Raw genomic sequence first — 14,741 nt, 5'->3', positions numbered from 1 at the left:
CGACGCAAGCCTCGAGTAGAAAGACTGCCCAAAGAGAGGTCTTTTTTTTCTCTCTCTCCCATACACTAATTCCTTTGCTGGGCGGCGCTTCTGTTCTTCGGTGGGGGAAGGGTTCTCTCCCTTTCCCCGTAGGAACACCCCTTCTACGCGTCGTAAGCTACGGGGTGTAGATGCGTACAGGTACTTTCAATGTATCTCTTCTCGTTGCCGTGTTGTCGCGGGTAGTGCCGCGGGATGTATCCCATACTGTTGTGTCTGGAATGCATAGCCTAGACCCCCCCGTGGGCGCTGCTGCAGGCGGCCTTGTCTCAACGTCGTGAGCTGGGATGCGAGGTGCTACGCATTCTCAGACAGTTTGGAATCAAACGTCGAGATGCCAGTCATCTCATCCCCCACCCCTTCCCTCTTTCTGTCTTTGTCTCTGTCTGTCTCGCAAAAATCCGAGCCCCCTTTGTCCCGGGCTGCTGCTCTCCGTTGCCAACCCGTGGCATCGGTCGGGTCCCACCGCGCATCGCCGTTGAGTACCGGCCCCGGCTTCAGCTCCCATCTCAGAAGGACCCGCCATCACAAAGAGAGGGCCGTCCAAGGGGCGGGCGACGTCCGTGGGCGGGGCAAGACTCGGGAGGCCTATCAATGCTTCCAGAAGTGCTGGGAGCCAACCACGAGACCAGATGGTTTAGCACCGCCCTCCCCTTTTCTCCCCCCTAACTTCCCTTTGCCCACGGCCACTTCATGGCGACCAACCAAACAAGCAATGCCCGGGATGTGCTGTTTTCCCTCAAACAGGAATAGAGTCGGCGATGGACGGTGGATGTTCGTCCCTGGAACCCAGTAGCAATATCAGATGTGCCTACTGTTCTCCTGTGCCTCCCCTCCCCTTCGCCGTGCTTTCGTGGACAATGACACCGCACCGACATCGCAGCCCTTAACCGCACACTCGACTGGCCGAGATACAAAGGCAGAGCCGGGAGACACCACCCGTGCCGTCTGGGAATGGAACCGTCCAGCTGTGTGGGCGCCAGCCCGCCCCCGCGGATTCGGACCTATTCTCGTCGCCATGTCCCAAGTCTCTCTCTCGGCCTGCCCTTCCCTCCCCCCCCCTTCTCATATGCCCTCCGCGAACCCCCACATCCCTCCGGGGTTTCCTTCTCCCGAGGTGCACGGAGAAGACACCAGACGAGGACCGATATCGCGAACGTTATGGCCACCCAAAGAAGATGGCGTCTGGCATTTTTAGCACAGACACACCTTCGCAGGGCTTGCTCCTCCTCCTCCTCGCCGCTCCCTCGCTCTCTGAGCCTCTATGCTCTCCGATCCTCGAGGATGTACATAGTCGACACAAAGGCGGTTACACGGGGGCGTCGACCAAGCGAGCCAAGAAGATGAAAAAAGACATGTTGCTGGTATAACGTGTGTGGAATCATTAATCACTTCGTATCTGTAATATTCACCCCAATCTATCGGCACAGCCATCTATACTGGTGAATACACCCCTTGAATGCTTGACCGCCGTGAACCACAGCGGCGTAACGATGGAGCCGTCCATTCAACTCCGGGCCCTATGCAATGCCGATCCCAGTCCCTGGTCTCGAAAACAATAAACGCCGTTCATCTCCCACCGATGACGCCCCTTGAAATACGCTCTCTCCCGCCTCATGCGCCGTTGACCTTGTCCCTGCCGACATATACCGGAATGCCATACACACACACCGCGCCAGCCGTGATATATCTAAACCGGCAGGCGTCCCTAGCCCTGGCAACGGCCTCGACGAGTGACGCGCTACCGCTGACCTCGGCCTCTGCAGAAGACTTTGCCGCCTTCTTGCCCTTGCCCTTCTTCTCCGCAGCAGAGGCAAATAGGCCCTTCCCCTTCCCCTTACTACTACCGCCCGTCTTTCCATCGTCAACGAAAGTGCCCCTTTCCATGAGGCCCCACTCCTCAAACAATCGGCCCGCGTACCGATCAATGTCCTTGTCCGTCACGTCCCACAGGGTTCCCACGACCGCGGGACACCCTGCCAGCATGTAGTTCCACACGGGACCGTGGCATTCGTATTCGCCGGCGTTCTGGAGCGACGCCGAGCTGCAGCCCATGAGCAGCGCCGCCGCCTTGCACTTCTCAAGCCTCCTGATTGTCTTTCCGCGGATGTACTGGGCGCCGCTGCCGTGGCCGAAGTAGAGGAGGATGTCCGAGCCCTTGAGCGCGCCTTCGAACTCGTCCTCGGTAGGGTTGCGCGACACAATGCCCGTCCAGGAATCGCCGAGGTTCCTCAGGGGCTTTTCGAAGGTGGCGAGTGTGTTTTTGAGGTCCGAGCCGGGGTTGAGGATGTACGTGCCGCCAAGGGGGGAGACGATGTGTCGGTCATCATCATTTTCTCCTTGGGTCTCACCCTGCCCCTCCCGGGCTGCCCGCTGCTCCAGGAGCAATCGACGGAGCGAGGTCAACGAGGGAACACGAGAGTACGCGAGTCCTTCCATGCATGGAAGTGATTCCCACGGGAAAGCATGGAGAGCCTTGTCGAGGATCAGGATGCTGTGGGCCCCTTCCTCGGGCCCCGAAGACTTGGCCGCGGTGTGGTACGCCTGCAGAGCGTCAAACGTTTCCAGGACCATAGAGTCGAAGTCAATCTCGTCATAGGCATTCCTCTCGCCGTGGAACTGGAGGATGTCGACGACAAAGTAGAGGAGGTCATTCAGGGGCTCCTCTAGGTCGCTGTCCGGCGTAGAGGGGTCTCCCAAACCGACAAAGAGGTCGAGGATTCGCGGCTCCAATGCAATCTTGGGAGTCTTGCTGGTCTTTTTCCCTCGCACCTGCCTGCGCGAGGGCAGATGCTTGTCGAGGATCGTTGAGAAAGCCTTTTGGAACTTGGTCAGTAGGTCGGCGCGGTGGCAGTGTTGAGAGAAGATGCCCTTGAATCCGCCGAGCCAGACTTGCTCGACGTTGTCAAGAAGATCCTTGAATCTGTTGTCCAGGTTCTCACGCTGAGCCCACCAGGCCGACTTGGCCCCTTTGGCCGTGTAGTCGCCAGCGTTGTGGCAGCTAGCGTTGGTTGCCTGGATAATGTCCATGAGCTCGTCGTACCCGTGCTGGAAATCGAACAGCTCGTCCTCGCCGTCTCGGGAAGCCACGCGCTCAAGCGGCAACCTCAAAACAAAGGGGCTCTGACCCGCTCGGAGTTTGGTGATGCACAAATCCTTACGATTGTCGCTAAGAGAGACCGACAAGACACTCCATGCCTCGGGAATGATGTCGACGTAATCGCGCTGGAACCTAGTCATGTCGTCGGCCGTGACGATGCTCGCCCGTCTGTCATCCTTGATCGGGAGGGCGAGTGGCCACCCCATCTCGCTGAAGCCGGGGTTGAGTTGTTCCGTCATAACGGTGTCTCGCTCTCGTTTCCAAATCAGATTCCGTGCGAGTTCGACGGAGCAGGCGGCGTATCCGAAGCTTCCCGTGTTTTTAGGCACACGTTGAGAAGCTGCCGATAGGAATATGACCGTGCTTTGGAGCAACGCTGAGATGCGATGAACCAAGTGTCCGTTTCCTGAAATAGCGGCGGCGGCCTGGGCTTCCGTTAATTGTGCCTGGGCTTGCTGTAGTGTTTCGACGAAGCTGGAGTTGTCTTTGGACACCTTGCGGTCTGCGGAAGCAGTCCGGCCCGCAGTCTTGCGAGGAGAGTGCCCAGCCGGGGATGTTCTTTCCGTGTTATTCTTGTCGGGGCCCGCGTGAACTGAGGGGTAAGAGATTGTTGATTCCTTCACAACGGAGAAGACGGAATCGCCCTCCATTTGCTTGATTCCTTGCTCAATGAGGCAAGTCGCTTCACCAATCTGAACCCGCAAAGACTCCCGCAAGCTACTAGACGTTTGCTTTGCCTCCTCAAGAAGTGCTGATGCGGCACTCCAATCTCCCTTGCTAAGCTGAACAAGTGCCTTGTACATTAACATGGACGCCTTTAAATCAGATGTCTGGTGGCTCGTTGCGACGACAGCGGCCTTGGATGGAGCGGCGGCTTTGGCTTTGGTTTTCGGGGCTGCCACTCTTCTGGCCGTTCTGGTTGTTGCTGCGACTGCTGCCGGGGTTGTTGTCTTGGTTGCTCGTGACCTTCGGACTGCCGTGCTCTTCAGCGTCAGCTTTGCCATCTTATTGACAACCTGATCATCGCCGACCCCGGTGATTGCGCCTCGGTTGCTGTTGTTCAGAGTGCCAAGCGTGACTTCCGCAAGCTCAAGAAGCAACAGTTCGTTTTCGTGATCTTTCATCTCTCCGAACGAAGCACTGAGCTCGCAGGCCAGTTGGAACGCCTGGCGAGTAGGCTTGACAGCCGTGGCCATGAGTTCTCTTGCCTCGTTCAAATAGCTGAGGCTTTTGTCAAGCTTGCAAGCCTTGATCCACACCGAGCCAATCCAGCTGGCTGCTTGAGCCCTGTAAATGGAGGCGTTCGTCGAACTGGCAATCTGATGCGCCTTCTCTGCATAGTACACCGTCTCCTGGAACATGCCCAGATGAGCGTATACTGAGGATAGGTGCAATACGGCTCTCAGCAGACCACATGCAAGCGCCCAGTTGTCAGGGCCGTCGGACAGCTCGATCATGTTTGCGGATGAGCCTGTTTTGGCGATGTTTTCCTCGGCGTCAGGTGAACTCTGTTTCGAAGCCTGTGGCGATTCGGTCTTCAACGCATTTTGCCAGCGAGCTTCCAACTTCGTCCAGTCCTGGTAAAGAAGTCGGACGCTTGTTTTAGCATGGAACAGCGCATGTTGGTATTCGCCCTTCTCCCATTTGATTCTGGAAGAAAGGCATGCAGCTCTTGCCAAAAGGAGCCTTTTTTGGAGCTTCGGAGCTCGGCGAATGGCAGAAGACTTCTCAAAGGCAGCCTCGCCTTGCATTAGCATTTTCTGACTGTATCGTGTTAGATGCATTGCTTCGCCTGGGGGAAAGATAACTTACGCGGCATCGGAATTCTGGTTCGCCAGCTGATACTCCGTAAGGGATATCTGAAGATTCACCGCAGCAAGATCGGAACCGCTTCCTGCAGACTCTGCAAACTGCTTGGTCTTGTTCAAGATCTCCTCGGCCTTCTCCGAGTAGCCGAGATGGGTGTATTGGTCTGCAAGGTTGCTATGTGCTTGGACGAGTAGGTCTGTTGATGAGTCGGATAGCTTGGAGGAAACATCGACGGACAGTGTCAAGATCGAGAGTAAGAATTCGTCCTCGCCCCTGAGCCTCGCGTACTCGGCGATGGCATTAAGCTGTCTCAGAAGGCCCTCTGCATCGTTGATCTTGGACAGAATGTCGTCCTTGGTTTGGCAGTCATTGACAATGGAGCGCCAAACGCTGATGGACTTCTCAAAGTCGGCCGTGCGCCACTCGGCCTCCGATGCAACAAGTGCCAGAGTAGACGATAGGCCAGCATCCAAGTCGGAGACGTAACAGGCCAGATCGACATCTTCCCCGAGATCCTGGTCACGACATACTCGTAGGGCTGCTTCAGTCTGTTCCCGGAGACTCTGGAACTGGTCACGATCGCCAATAGCCATGGTGAGAAGCTGAAATAGCGTTCGGAGACGGCGAATGGGAAAGCGATCGGACGAGTAAATCCTCAGGAGAGCTTCTGTCACAGGGTCTTTAATGTCGCTTGGTTTCGAATCACTGGACGAGTCGGATAGGATAAGCTGGATAATGCGCTCCAAGACTGCAGCTCGCTCGACATCTGCAAGAAAGAATGTCCAGTCATTCCAGGACTGGTCGAGCTTAACCATGGCACCCAGAGTTCTCGACAACGTCTCTGCCTTGATGCTTGCCCCCCAAGCGACTGCAGGCGACTTCCCAGACAAAGAAGCTGCCACGGCGGACAAGACGCCATCCTCGACCATGTTCGTGCATATCAGCTTGAGCGCATCTCGGGCATCGTTGATTCTACCAGCTTGCTTGCAGAGATCCGCAAAATGCTCCAGCTTCGCAGTCGTTTGCGCCCTCTCCTTTTCTTCGGAGGATCTGTCCTTGACGCAGTCGACGGATCGTCGCAGAGCCCGGAGAAGTGTCTTGTCGCCCGGTTTGCTCTGGGTATTGCGGCGATACCAATTGAAAAACATGAAATAAAGGTGTGAGAGCTTGACGTGGTGAGAGTTGGAAGCATCCGCCCTTACAACGGCGGCATTGAAGTCGCCCATCGAGTCGAGCAACATAAGGCATTCCTGAAGGAGACTGTCGAGGCTCCCCCAAGTCATTTTATTGTTGTCGATGTGGGATTTCGCAACCATCAAGGCCGAGTCCAGAATTTGGGAGACGGATGTGAGTAGAATTTGCTTCCTCGACTCGTGCCGTACATGTTCCTTCGGAGCAGCATCTCTTGCAGGCTGTTTTCCTAGCCATCGTATAGCAAAGCGAGGAAACTGGAGGACCAAGTTGTTGAAGAGTTCGAGAAGGTCTTGAGACTGGTCCGTCGCTCCTGTGCTCTTGCTTGCTAGGACACCCACTGCTGACCTCCTAGCGGCAGACAGATTGACCATGAGCTCTTCCACCTCCATGATATCGCCCGTGACTGACCCTTGAAGCGCATCTGTCACTTCCTTGAGGAGCACGAATAACGGTTCTTGAGGCAACGGTGTTTGCTTCGCATACACGGCTACAAGCTGCGCTGAAATTGCGCAGCACTTCGCAGCTGAGTCGGTCTTTGTGTCTAGGGTCTCTTTGATTTTGGAAATCCACTCGGCTGACTCCTTGTACAGGCGAGCAGTTTGAGCTACCGTTCCCAATGCCTGGTGAACAACGGTGATGGGCGACTTGGATGACAGACTTGGCTCCAGGCTCTGACTCTCCACCATCGTTTTGATGCGGTTAAAAGCTTCGGCGGATCTTCTATAGGCTCCGGCCGAGTCGGTTTGGACTCTACGAATGAAGCAGGTAATGCACCTGGAGAGTGGCAAAATGATGTCTTTGTCAACATCCGCCTTGTGGCCAGCCATGGGCCACCAATGCAAACGCGCCTCCAGTCCCAGAGTCTGCAGTTCTAATGCTGTGGCTGGAGAGCAACTGAGGCGGGAATCTGTGGCCACCGCATCATCCTTGCTTGACGGACTTGGGGCCAACGACAAGAGTAGCTGCGAGAGCAAGTCAAGTTGTCGTGCAGCCTTGGTTTTTGCCTGCGCCGAATCCTTGGCGGATTGCAGTAGGAGATTCATTGGTGACGTCGAGCAAGCAGAAACCAGGAACGGCAGTGCCGCTTCGATGACTGCTGGCTTTTTCGTAGAAGATATGAGACGCAGAACATGCGTCTGGGTTGCAATGACAAGCCCTAGGGTCGATCCTGAGAATTTGGCATCACCAAAGTCGAGGAGCTCGGCAAGTCCTTTGACCTTAGTGTCCGCTGCTGCTTGTTTGCTTCCTTTCGGCTTGACTTTGGTTGGAGTACCAAGCGCATCGAGTCTTCGTTTCAGAACTGCCAGTTCCTTCAAAGCGTGCTCTTGGAGTCCCAGTGCAACGAGTTTTCCAACGAAAGAAGACAATCCACTTTCCAGTTGCAACTCGGGAAGTGTGAAAGCTCCTGATATCTGAAGTGCCTTTAAGCATGAGAATGCAGCTCGTAAGCACTCCACTGTCGCAAGGCAGGCCACCGGTGGTGTGGATGTCGTCGTCGGCGGCGGCTTCGGTGGCTTTGTTGTCGTCATGGGAGAGGTGGACGTTCTGTTCAGCGAGCGCGGCTGCATCGGCGTCATTGGCAGCGAGTTGGACCGTCGCAAAGTTCGTCTGCTGGGGGGTTTTCGTAGGTCGTCGCCCGAGATTTGTCGTCGGCATGGTGTTGTAGGTTGCGTGGCAGGCGCAGGCTTCGACGCCTCTGTGAGCGACTTGAGCGCGACATTGACGATATGCGCCGCCAGAGCAGCCTTTTCCTTTACAGTCAATTCCTCCTTTCTACTCGTTGTCGCGCTCCCTCGTGTCGTCCCAGTGGTTTTCCCCCTTGTCGTTGTAGTAGTAGCTTTCGTTGTTCGCGCCGTTGTCTTTTGTGTCGTCGAAGGGTTCTCGGCGTCGGTCGCGAGAAGTTCTTTGAGAAGCACCGTTGTTGCTGAAGTGCACGTTGCGGTCGACGCTGCCGCCGCCTTGACGGCGTCGACTCTGTTCTGTAAGGAAGTCATAGGATTGTCTGTGTTCGGGTCGTAAGCATATCGTCATGAAGTCTTCATTCCATGAATTGCGACCACGAGCGGTCAAATTAAAGCAGTGCTGTTATTCAAGAAGCAATTCGAGGTGTGACTTCATGCAAGCCCACAAGGCGTGCAGTTGGCAGTTGTCAAGTCTCGCTAAACAATGCCCCGGCGTGTTGCCCCGGGCAACTGCAATCCCGGTTCGGTCCGGACAGCAGGGGCGATCGATGCACGGGCCATTCGACCTTCGAGCCGCGATGTGCTCCTAACTTTTTTGGTCCTCGAGACCAGGCGACATTTCCATTTGGACGTAGAATAGCATCACAACTATCGCCGGTGCAAAAATTGTAACGCCCAGTATGTCTCGAATTGCTACGAAACAGCTGTTTACAGCGCCTTCGTGCCTACGGGCCGCGGCACTTGCGCAAGTCGCCCATCGCCCCCTCTACCTCCACGCGCGACACTCGAGCTCCCTTCCCACTGTGGTGCAGTTGGATTTCTGGAAGTCTCTCATCCCCAAGCCGTTCCGATCCGAAGAGAAGCTTGTCGATGATCCCATGATCAAGCGAGTCAAGTCGAAGAAGAAGAAGGAATGGAACCCGGCCACGTTCTACATCGTCATATTTCTCCTGATTGGCTCCATGTCCATCAACATGCTGTCGACGAAGCAGTCTTTCGAGGCCTTCTCCCGTCAAGCAGACGTACGCATTGGGGTTTTGCGAGAAGTGGTGGAGAAGTTACAAAAGGGCGAAACGGTGGATGTCGAAAAGGCGCTAGGTGCAGGCGATCCTCAAAAGGAGTTGGAGTGGGATGAGAGTTCGTCATCACCAATTAAAATCATCACCTTGAGAGGTTTACTGACAAAAATTTCAACAGTGCTGAAGGAGATCGAGCGCGAAGACATGTCTCGTAGTCAGAAGAAGCAGGACAAGGCACGGCAAGCCGAGAACGCGACGAAGAGCAAGGCCGAACCGACCGTCGTCCCCGACGCCGCAAAACCGCCGGCACGGGGTATGTCGAGCTTTTTTTAGGTGGAAATGGAAACGCTGTGAATTGGTACATATCCTGGTCTACGACAACATGTCCTTGAACACGCCATGGTTCTCTTTTGAAGCCCCTACGCCTCCACCCGGACCAGAGGCGCCCTCGGTTGACTGCCGATGCAGCTGCTCAACCAGGGCCGGGAGCACGACGTCAGTGGACACTTCGGTCCGGACCCCCCGGGCCCCTGTATGATCCGGGTCCGGCACCGCAGAGAGCTGGTCCTCCCCTCGCACGCCGCCCGTGTTGACAATGGCGATTGGCATGCCGCGATCTAGCGCCCGCTTGGCCAGTCGCCAAGCAGAATACGTAGCAAGCGATGTACCGAGAATAAGCAGCCTGCCAGCCCCGTCGATGGCCTCTTCAGCGGCCGTCTTAACACCACCGGGGATGCTCTCGCCGAACATGACCACGGCAGGCTTCAGGATTCCTGCCGAGCTGGTGGATTTCCACGCACCATCGTGGTCAACTTCAACAACATGTTTGGTACCTTCAGGCGTGGACGGTGGTTGGGCGAGGCAGTGCGGGCAGGCTGGGTATCTAAAGGTGGTGTAGGGTGCACCTGGTAGGTCCACGTCTCCGTCGGGGTTGGTCCGGATGCCCTTGGTCCTGCGCTCGGCAGGATTCTCCGTGTCGAGTGCGCCGGAAGCTAAAGCTTCCACGAGGAAGGCAGCCCAGGCAGGATTAAGTCTTGCAAGCTCATCCTGGAAGGTGTCTCTGGGGTACTCGTTCCTGCAAGTCACACAGACTGTGGACCTTAAATAGCCATGCAGCTCCAAGGTTGAAATGTCAGGATGAGCTATCGAGTGGAATGAATCAACGTTTTGCGTGATGACACTCCGGATGTAGCCCAACCGGGCTAGATCTCGGATGGCATAGTGGCCGTGGTTTGGTGAAGCCTTGTGCAGTGATGTCCAGCCCAAGAAGCTCCTCGCCCAGTACCGTTTCCTGGCTTCGTGGTTTGACACGAACTCGTGGTAGTAGATGGGCCGGTAGGTCTTGTTCACACGGTAGGTGCCATTGACACCGCGGTAGTCGGCAAGGCCGCTGGACACGGAGAGACCCGCCCCAGTCAAGACAACGGTTGACCTCGGCAGCCCCTTTGCAGGCGGGGCCGTGAAGAAATTCTGAAGGGCCGCGACAGCGCCCGGGATGGTATTTGCGTTGCTAGGACGGACTGTGGGAGGGGCCAAGAGTTCCGTATAAGGAATGCGCATAAGAGGTTTGCGCATTGGGGCGATGTCTGGATTGCGTACGTTTGGGTTGCGTTGCGTACGAAGTAAGGAAGGAGGCTATCGGGATGTGGGAGGAATTTCGGATGTGTTAAGGGTCAAAGGGGGGGTGTCAAGGGAGCGCCGATCGATGCGTGGACTCTCTGTGGAGGCTGAGGGAGAGAGAGATGAGGGACGGGAGGGGGGAGATAATGCCTGAAGCTATGTGTTTTGTGGATAGACTACCCCGGCGCGAATGTAAGAATAGCAGCAGGCAAGGGACGGGACGAGATTTTTCTGTCAAGCGAATGTAAACGGAGACGTTGCGGCAGGCATCATCTCATGTTGTGAGTTGAAGAGCGATCTCATATCAGTGGTCAATTCGTCATGATTCGGGGACAGCCTCCTAGGAAATCCACTGCGACTCCACAGAATGACAAAGCCCAGTGTGGCTTGAATGGGCGGCTTACCTCAGGTAACAGTAACAGTAATACTAGTGTACACTACTATGGTACCTACCGGTATTGGGCTCTCCCTCGAGATTTGGGGGTTCATTGGCACGGGCCACATTATATGCATACTCTGCAGTACGTACGCTAGAGATCTGTGACCCTGCAGCAAACCAAATCATCAGATGCGCCTGAACAGGCAGGCGGTCGACCTTTTTTTTTTTTTTTTTTGTGAAAGGGTTGCATGGGAGAATGATTATACACTAACTACACCAGGTTGTCGATGTCCAGCCCTCCCACATGACCAGTGTTGCAGCGTCAAGTTCCTGGAGGGGGCTGTTCCGTTGGTCCTTTTTGGGCCTTCTTAGCTGCGGCGGCAACGGATTATGCCCGTCCTTTGTTGTAAGGACAGATGGGCTGGCAGGCGTACACGACACAGTACCTATGTACATGGTTTGGATGGGACGGTTCATTTGTCGAATCCTGGCCAGGTCAGGCTGGTTCCGTCAAGGCTCAATTCGCATTAAAGGTGGCTAAATGTAGCAGCTCCGGCCGGGTTCCATTGTCAAGGACTCAAGTGGGCGCTGCTGACGCATGCCCGTTGCTCCCCTCAGGTAATGGTAATTGCGGTACGAATACAGTAGTGAGTTGCCTCAAAGAGATGGAGCGCTGCAGGGCAAAGAAGAAAAAAGGAAAGAAAATTCAAGCTTCTTCCCCATTCCAGACCCCGGCGTCGGGGGCGCAAAACGTCAGTTGCGGTTTCGAAGAAATTTGCTACCATCCAACTGGTGCGCTGGACACAACTGGGGGTGGATCAACCGGCCACTTGTGTGACTGTGTGACTGGGCGACCGGGTTATGGTGGGTTGGGCCTACGAGGGAGGTCCCCTCTTGGCGTGAAAGTTGCATCCGTCAATCCATCCAATTTTCACTCAATCGCCTTGTGGGTTTCTGGCGGCGCATCCGAGGACCGCAGCAGCAGCAGCAACAGCAGTCCCCTCTCCCCCATGTCTTGCCGTCCACAGCCCATCCTCGTCAGCGAGGTAGGTAGGTAGGTAGGTACCTAACCTACCTGGTACGCCTTTAGCTTTGGCAGTAAACCAACCCGCGGGAAGCAGTAGTAGTACACTAGTCGTAGTAGTCGTGGCAGCACCACCACCAGCAGTAGCACCACCAAGCACCAGCAAGTTGCAACACATCAGATCAGATCAACCCGCCCTGCCGCCTCCGCTGCCGATGCCGCCAGAGTCGTCGCCCTGTCACATTGTCGCTGCCACCCTCCCTTGACCTTGCAACGATTGCCGCGTCGCCTTCCCTCTCCGCCGGGGCGCTACTTGCGCCTGCACCTGCATCTACCTGCACCTGCACCTTTCTCAAGCAACACCCCAAGTCGTTCCCGTAACCTTCCCTCCCTTCCCCCCCTTCCACCCCTCGTCTACGGTTTCGCGGCTGGCTTGTCATGTACGCGTCCCTGGCTGCTTGCAATTAGTCTTCCCATTATTCGTCCCCTCACCCCTTCCGCTGCGGCCTGTCTGTCCTGTCTGGTCAATTAGCCTTGCGTTGATGTATCCCCCGTCCAAGCGTCCCACGGGACTGCTCCGCCGCCTTTCCGGTGTGAGTGTGAGGGTGACGTCTGCACCGGCCACAGGAACGGGAACGGGAGCGCACACCCTCCTCGGCTGCCTCGATTTCGCGTACCCCTTTAGGCCACCTCAACCACATCTGCGCCGCGTCCGCGTCTATCAGACATCCAGCCCGGCCGCCTCTCCCTGCGATCCCTACTTAACCCCCAGCGCTGCCCGCCTCCGCCTAACTTCCTTCCCCCATCTCACTCAGACCCTGCGGACTGCCCGGACCTCCTCTCCTTCAATACCAGCAGCAGTCATCATGTCTTCCACCACCACCGCTACCACCACCACTGCCACCGCCGCCCAGCGTCGAAGCCACGGCGGCCATTCGCACCACCACCACCACGGCCACGACAATGTCTACCTGACCTCGAGCAACAAGAACGATGCCGGCGTGCGCATCACCCGCATTGGCCTCTTCTCCAACCTGGGCATGGCCTTTGCAAAGGGCGCTGGTGGCTACGCCTTCGGCTCCCAGGCCATGATTGCAGATGCCTGGCACAGTCTGACTGACCTGGCATCCGACATCCTGACCCTCGCCACCGTTTCCTGGAGTCTGAAGCCCCCGACCGACGCCTTCCCTACCGGCTTCGGCAAGATCGAGAGTCTGGGTTCTCTGGGCGTTTCCAGCATGCTCCTAGGCGGCGGCCTGTTCATGTGCTGGAGCAGCCTGATCACCCTCCACGCCCACCTCTTCCTGGACCCTGCGGCTGCTGCAGAGGCCATTGCCCACGCACATCACGGTCACAGCCACAGCCACGGCCACACTGGTCCCAGTTTGCACGCCGCCTGGTTGGCCCTGGGAACGGTTGCCGTGAAGGAATGGTTGTACCAAGCCAGTAAGCTCACCCCCATGATCCTTTGAGAACCACGTAACCGCAAAGGACACAGCTGACCAAGAAACTAGCCATGAAAGTCGCCCGCGAACGAAAGTCCTCTGTCCTCGCCTCCAACGCCGTCCACCACCGTGTCGACAGCTGGACCGGCATCGTTACACTGCTTGCCATTCTGGGTGCAAACTTTTTCAAGGATGCTACCTGGCTGGACCCCGTCGGTGGTCTCATGATTTCTCTGCTTGTCATCAAGGCCGGCGCTGAGAACACCCTGTCCGCTGTGCACGAATTGGCCGACCGTGGCATTGACGACGAAGTCAAGGATGACGTCCGGAAATACGCCCTGAGCAGCCTCTCTGGTATTACCGAAGGCCACGAGGTCGACGTTCGGGACATCACCGGTGTCAAGTCCGGCCAGAACTACCTGGTGGATATTGATTTGGCCGTGCCGGGAGCGTGGTCGGTCGAGACCGTCCGAGATGTGGAGGACCAGGTCCGTACTCTGGTTGGCGCCAAGGTCCGGGGCGTGCGGAGGATCAAGGTGCGCTTCGTCCCGAAGGAGGCCGAGATTGCGCCCAAGTTCGACGAGTTTATTTCGGGAGACGTCACTCGGAAGGCCAGCGAGCAGCCCGAGGAGCACAGCCACGCCAACGGCAATGGCAACGGCCACCAGAAGCACCAATAGCGGCCAAGTCCCTTGTACATTCGGAGGAAGAGCTTGCCGTTCACAATGAGATACCCTTGGTTTCCTTACACTTTCTGGAAGCGTGGAGAAGCCACCGTCTGTTATGTCTTTCTTTTTTTTTCATTGGTCTAAAGGGAGGGATTGTCATGTATAGAGAACATTCCGAAGAGTCCTCTCAGGCATGCATTGCATCAGGGTGGCGTTTGGGGGATTGAAAAAAAAGGCCAGCGAAAGGCCCGTCATTTCGGGAGCTTATGTCTCTCGTCTACCGACAAATAACAGACTTACTTTTGTCTTGCATCGTCGCTTTGCCTGAAAAAAACTGTGTTTTGTCGCGCTGCCCAGACCCTGCCCATACCCGCAACTTTGTTCCTCGTGACCCTTGAGCCGTATCATATATGCAGGGCCCCGATCTAGATGCGCATAGAACGCGGTACTAGCTGTCCCCGACTCCCGAGTTCAAGGACAAGGCTGTCTTGGCTTCTGCCAAGCTGTCAGGATATCATTGGCGCGCCTATCCGTCGCATGAGAGCTGCAAAATCCACGATTGGCCCGCCCGCTTTTAGCCTGAATTGCCACAAGGCTGAGACCATGCAATCGTCCGAACCTGCCCCTCCATGCCCACACCCCACGTCAAGGTGATGTAGAGGTGGTGGGCAGCGGTTAACTTTCCGAACAAACAGGTGTTCTGTGCCTTTTCTCTCTCACTCTACTTGACAATTGATACTTTTTCTTTGCCTGTTTGGATAC

At 56.2% G+C, this 14,741-nt stretch overlaps 5 protein-coding genes across 5 annotated transcripts; 2 read left to right on the top strand and 3 right to left on the bottom strand.

Moving 5' to 3' along the window:
* Window positions 1-1,653: 1,653 nt before the first annotated feature.
* Window positions 1,654-7,798, bottom strand: EsH8_IV_000536 (peptidase family C50-domain-containing protein; the record flags this gene model as incomplete). Its single annotated transcript, XM_083265426.1, has 3 exons — window positions 1,654-4,903; window positions 4,952-7,554; window positions 7,595-7,798. 3 exons carry the CDS (start codon window positions 7,796-7,798, stop codon window positions 1,654-1,656), a joined length of 6,057 nt encoding a protein of 2,018 aa, XP_083124321.1.
* A 117-nt stretch (window positions 7,799-7,915) lies between these two features.
* Window positions 7,916-8,173, bottom strand: EsH8_IV_000535 (uncharacterized protein; the record flags this gene model as incomplete). The annotated part of the gene is made up of 1 exon (XM_083265425.1): window positions 7,916-8,173. The coding sequence occupies one exon, from the start codon at window positions 8,171-8,173 to the stop codon at window positions 7,916-7,918; it is 258 nt and encodes an 85-aa protein (XP_083124320.1).
* A 331-nt stretch (window positions 8,174-8,504) lies between these two features.
* Window positions 8,505-9,176, top strand: EsH8_IV_000534 (DUF5321 domain-containing protein; the record flags this gene model as incomplete). The annotated part of the gene is made up of 2 exons (XM_083265424.1): window positions 8,505-8,961; window positions 9,022-9,176. 2 exons carry the CDS (start codon window positions 8,505-8,507, stop codon window positions 9,174-9,176), a joined length of 612 nt encoding a protein of 203 aa, XP_083124319.1.
* A 39-nt stretch (window positions 9,177-9,215) lies between these two features.
* Window positions 9,216-10,418, bottom strand: EsH8_IV_000533 (DHS-like NAD/FAD-binding domain-containing protein; the record flags this gene model as incomplete). Its single annotated transcript, XM_083265423.1, has 1 exon — window positions 9,216-10,418. One exon carries the CDS (start codon window positions 10,416-10,418, stop codon window positions 9,216-9,218), a length of 1,203 nt encoding a protein of 400 aa, XP_083124318.1.
* A 1,990-nt stretch (window positions 10,419-12,408) lies between these two features.
* On the top strand, window positions 12,409-13,991 carry EsH8_IV_000532 (cation efflux family-domain-containing protein; the record flags this gene model as incomplete). Its single annotated transcript, XM_083265422.1, has 2 exons — window positions 12,409-13,312; window positions 13,381-13,991. 2 exons carry the CDS (start codon window positions 12,409-12,411, stop codon window positions 13,989-13,991), a joined length of 1,515 nt encoding a protein of 504 aa, XP_083124317.1.
* Window positions 13,992-14,741: the final 750 nt, after the last annotated feature.

Source organism: Colletotrichum jinshuiense, chromosome 4 (genome assembly GCF_051148585.1).
Source record: "Colletotrichum jinshuiense chromosome 4, complete sequence".
Lineage (NCBI taxonomy): Eukaryota > Fungi > Ascomycota > Sordariomycetes > Glomerellales > Glomerellaceae > Colletotrichum > Colletotrichum jinshuiense.
The sequence above is the reverse complement of the archived record's forward strand: the minus strand, read 5'-3'. Positions and strand labels throughout refer to the sequence as shown.